This window comes from Quercus suber, unplaced genomic scaffold (genome assembly GCF_002906115.3).
Source record: "Quercus suber isolate HL8 unplaced genomic scaffold, Cork oak 2.0 scaffold_1846, whole genome shotgun sequence".
Taxonomy (NCBI): Eukaryota; Viridiplantae; Streptophyta; class Magnoliopsida; order Fagales; family Fagaceae; genus Quercus; species Quercus suber.
In genome coordinates this window covers 1-2,768 of record NW_027071193.1, presented here as the reverse complement: position 1 = coordinate 2,768, position 2,768 = coordinate 1, and the positions used below count along the sequence as shown (strand labels likewise).

Genomic DNA, 2,768 nt, shown 5'->3' with positions numbered 1-2,768 from the left:
ATGCCAAAGCGTGTTAGATTATATCTGGTTGGATATTTGGATGGCTTGCTCCGCTTCCAAAGTAAAGGCCTGGTCTCTAACAATGAATCTAATTCTTTCCCTTTCCCAGAAAAATCACCTATTACATAGTGCATGCTCTCATCCCATTTCCCAATCAAAGTCGCCACTGTTTTACCATGCTTATCTTGGACAATACCTTGTACCTGCAATGCAACTTAAATTACAAACAGAAATCATGACAGCTCTATATTGGTCCATAGAATACCAAAATTATGCAATGCAGTTCCTATCCAACTCTCTAAAGCAACACTAGGTAAAAAAAGAAAAAAAAAAGAAAAAAAAAAGGGAAATTTGTCTACATGTGTTTGTGGAAGAAGTAGAGGAAATTAGTAAATTTAGGACTTATAATTTCAAGAAAGAAGGGTTACGGTTAAAAATGATTAGTGTATTAATAGGAAATCGAAAAGATTTGATTCAGGGTTAAAAAGAGGTGAGAAGAAACTGAAATTGAATCAGCCCATATTTTGTCAACAGTGTATGTGAACGGTTGGGTGAATAGTAACAAGACCAATGCAGACGGACAATACAAGTTAGAAAAAGAAAAAGAAAACAATAAGGCTAACGGGCATCAATACTCAAAACACTTAATATTTTTATTAATCAACTACTATATCTACATCTTAATTTTTCCAAATAGAATCAGGAATCCTACTTTAAGTAGTAAAGAACTCCAAATCAGACAAGTAAACCAAGAACCTAATAAGGTAATAAATGACAACTTGGACTTAAATGAATCAAACCTGAGATACTTAAAACCTATTATATAGTTCTTGACTCAACTAAATTACCAAAATACCCTTAATTTGCAAGAGTTTCAGTTACCCTGAAAATAAAACTAGCTAACTTGTAAAACGTAACACCCAACCTAGAATACCTATAATTAGACCATTAAAACCATACACCTTTGTTTCAATTGTACTCCACACGTTGACCTAACAGAAATAAATTTTATATTGACTAAATTGAGAAATAGCAACAAACTAAAAATTTTCCATGGCTACATCAAATATCATATCCATTTTAGAGGCTAAATAATTATTACAACATCTACATGCATTGACCCAAACAAAGTTAACATTGAAAATATTAGAATCAACCACAATGTGCAAACATTCATGTAATACAGATGTAATGAAGCGAGAATCAAATACAAAGAGAAAATTCAATAAATTAAACATTTCACTTACTAACGAACAAAACCATTTTTACCCCTACAGGGTTGTTATTCCCCAATTTTCCCCTTGTTTTTTAATCTGACCCTGGGGACTTTATTCACATTTAATGCGTAAAAAAATACCATATGGAGAGCATTTGTACATATTGAGTGCATGGTAACATATTTTTAGACCATATACATTTTCTTAAATTAGTAAACAAATTATTGAGAAAAGGGAGACAATCAAAATACCTGGAGAGTGTACAGGTGAAACATTTTAGATCCTTTAATGCATGATGAACTCAAAAAAAAGATGGAACAAGTGTGTAAAATATTAATGTAGTTATGTGATACATTGAGTCTTAGCGAAAAGACTCATTCAATTCATAAGAAAAAGGATCAAAAGAAGTTCCAAATTATATAAGATTAATATAAAAGTTCTGAATGCTAGTTACTAAGCAATTCTCAAATTCTTGCATAAAAAGAGCCCTTCAGTGTTTCTACTGATGCCTAATGTTAGTGTTTTGAGAGAGAGAGAGAGAGAGAGCCACCTGGTGAGGGTTTCTATCAATGATTGACTGCTCCTTGAATTTTAGCTTACATGAGTAGTCACAATTCCCCTCTATACGCATTGTACCGTAGTGGTCGCAGTACAGTTTTCCTAAAATGAGGTTGTAAATGGATGTTGTTACCTGATAGTAAAGTGTTAGCCAATTAGCAGTCACCATACAGAAGTTGGAAAATGCTATTTATTGTCAAAAACATACCTTTCTCCACTGAAAAACTTCTCCATCATCAAATTCCAAAGTCAACAGACCAACAGGATCAAGCTGAATTGAACGACCCCAAAATTTACTTTTTAAATTGCTTTCTCCCCAAAATTTCCAGCCACGCCCCTCACAATGGCATGCAAGAACCATTGGGTGATGACTGACCTATCTCGAGATGAACAGCATAAATATTTGATTCTAATTATCAGCAAATTTGATTCTAATTATCAACAAATAACACAATAGTTGGTGGAACATAATTACTAAAATATTTAACTTGATAATAATACCTTCTCAGAAATGAAACGAATGCCTTTATCTGGATAATCTGCTTCATACGTCTCACCCAATAGTGGATTAAATGGCTTGCAAGTTCTTCCATCTGTAGAGGCATACCCTGATACCGCAAATGCTGCTACATTCAGAATCCTCATAAGGCTATTACCCTACATATTTTCACTGAGGACATCAAAAGAAGTTTTAAAAAAAAAATGACTACTACAAATAAACTTATCGAGACAAACCCAATACCATAAACTGGCTGCAATAAAAGGCAACAAAGGTCTATCTTTTTCTTCCGAAAAAAAGGGCATCATTGGGTTGTATTAGACAATAAAGGTAATATTTAATCAATTGAACAAAACAAAGTGACTCCTCTGATAAGAATGCATATTCAATCATATAAACAGTCACATTTCAACTGATACATCTTTACTAAAAAATAAATATATCAGAACATTGTTGGTCCTCTATTCAATTTTGAGATGTCCTAGAATATTGTC

General features: G+C 32.9%; 1 protein-coding gene across 1 annotated transcript; it reads right to left on the bottom strand.

The window, feature by feature from the left end:
* Positions 1 to 5: 5 nt before the first annotated feature.
* On the bottom strand, positions 6 to 2,689 carry LOC136066095 (oxysterol-binding protein-related protein 1B-like; the record flags this gene model as incomplete). Its single annotated transcript, XM_065769961.1, has 4 exons — positions 2,277 to 2,689; positions 1,984 to 2,151; positions 1,768 to 1,908; positions 6 to 203 (listed from the first exon to the last, which is right to left on the bottom strand). Coding segments are annotated over exons 1-4 (651 nt in total), but the record flags the coding sequence as incomplete, so codon positions are not given.
* Between the last annotated feature and the right edge of the window lie 79 nt (positions 2,690 to 2,768).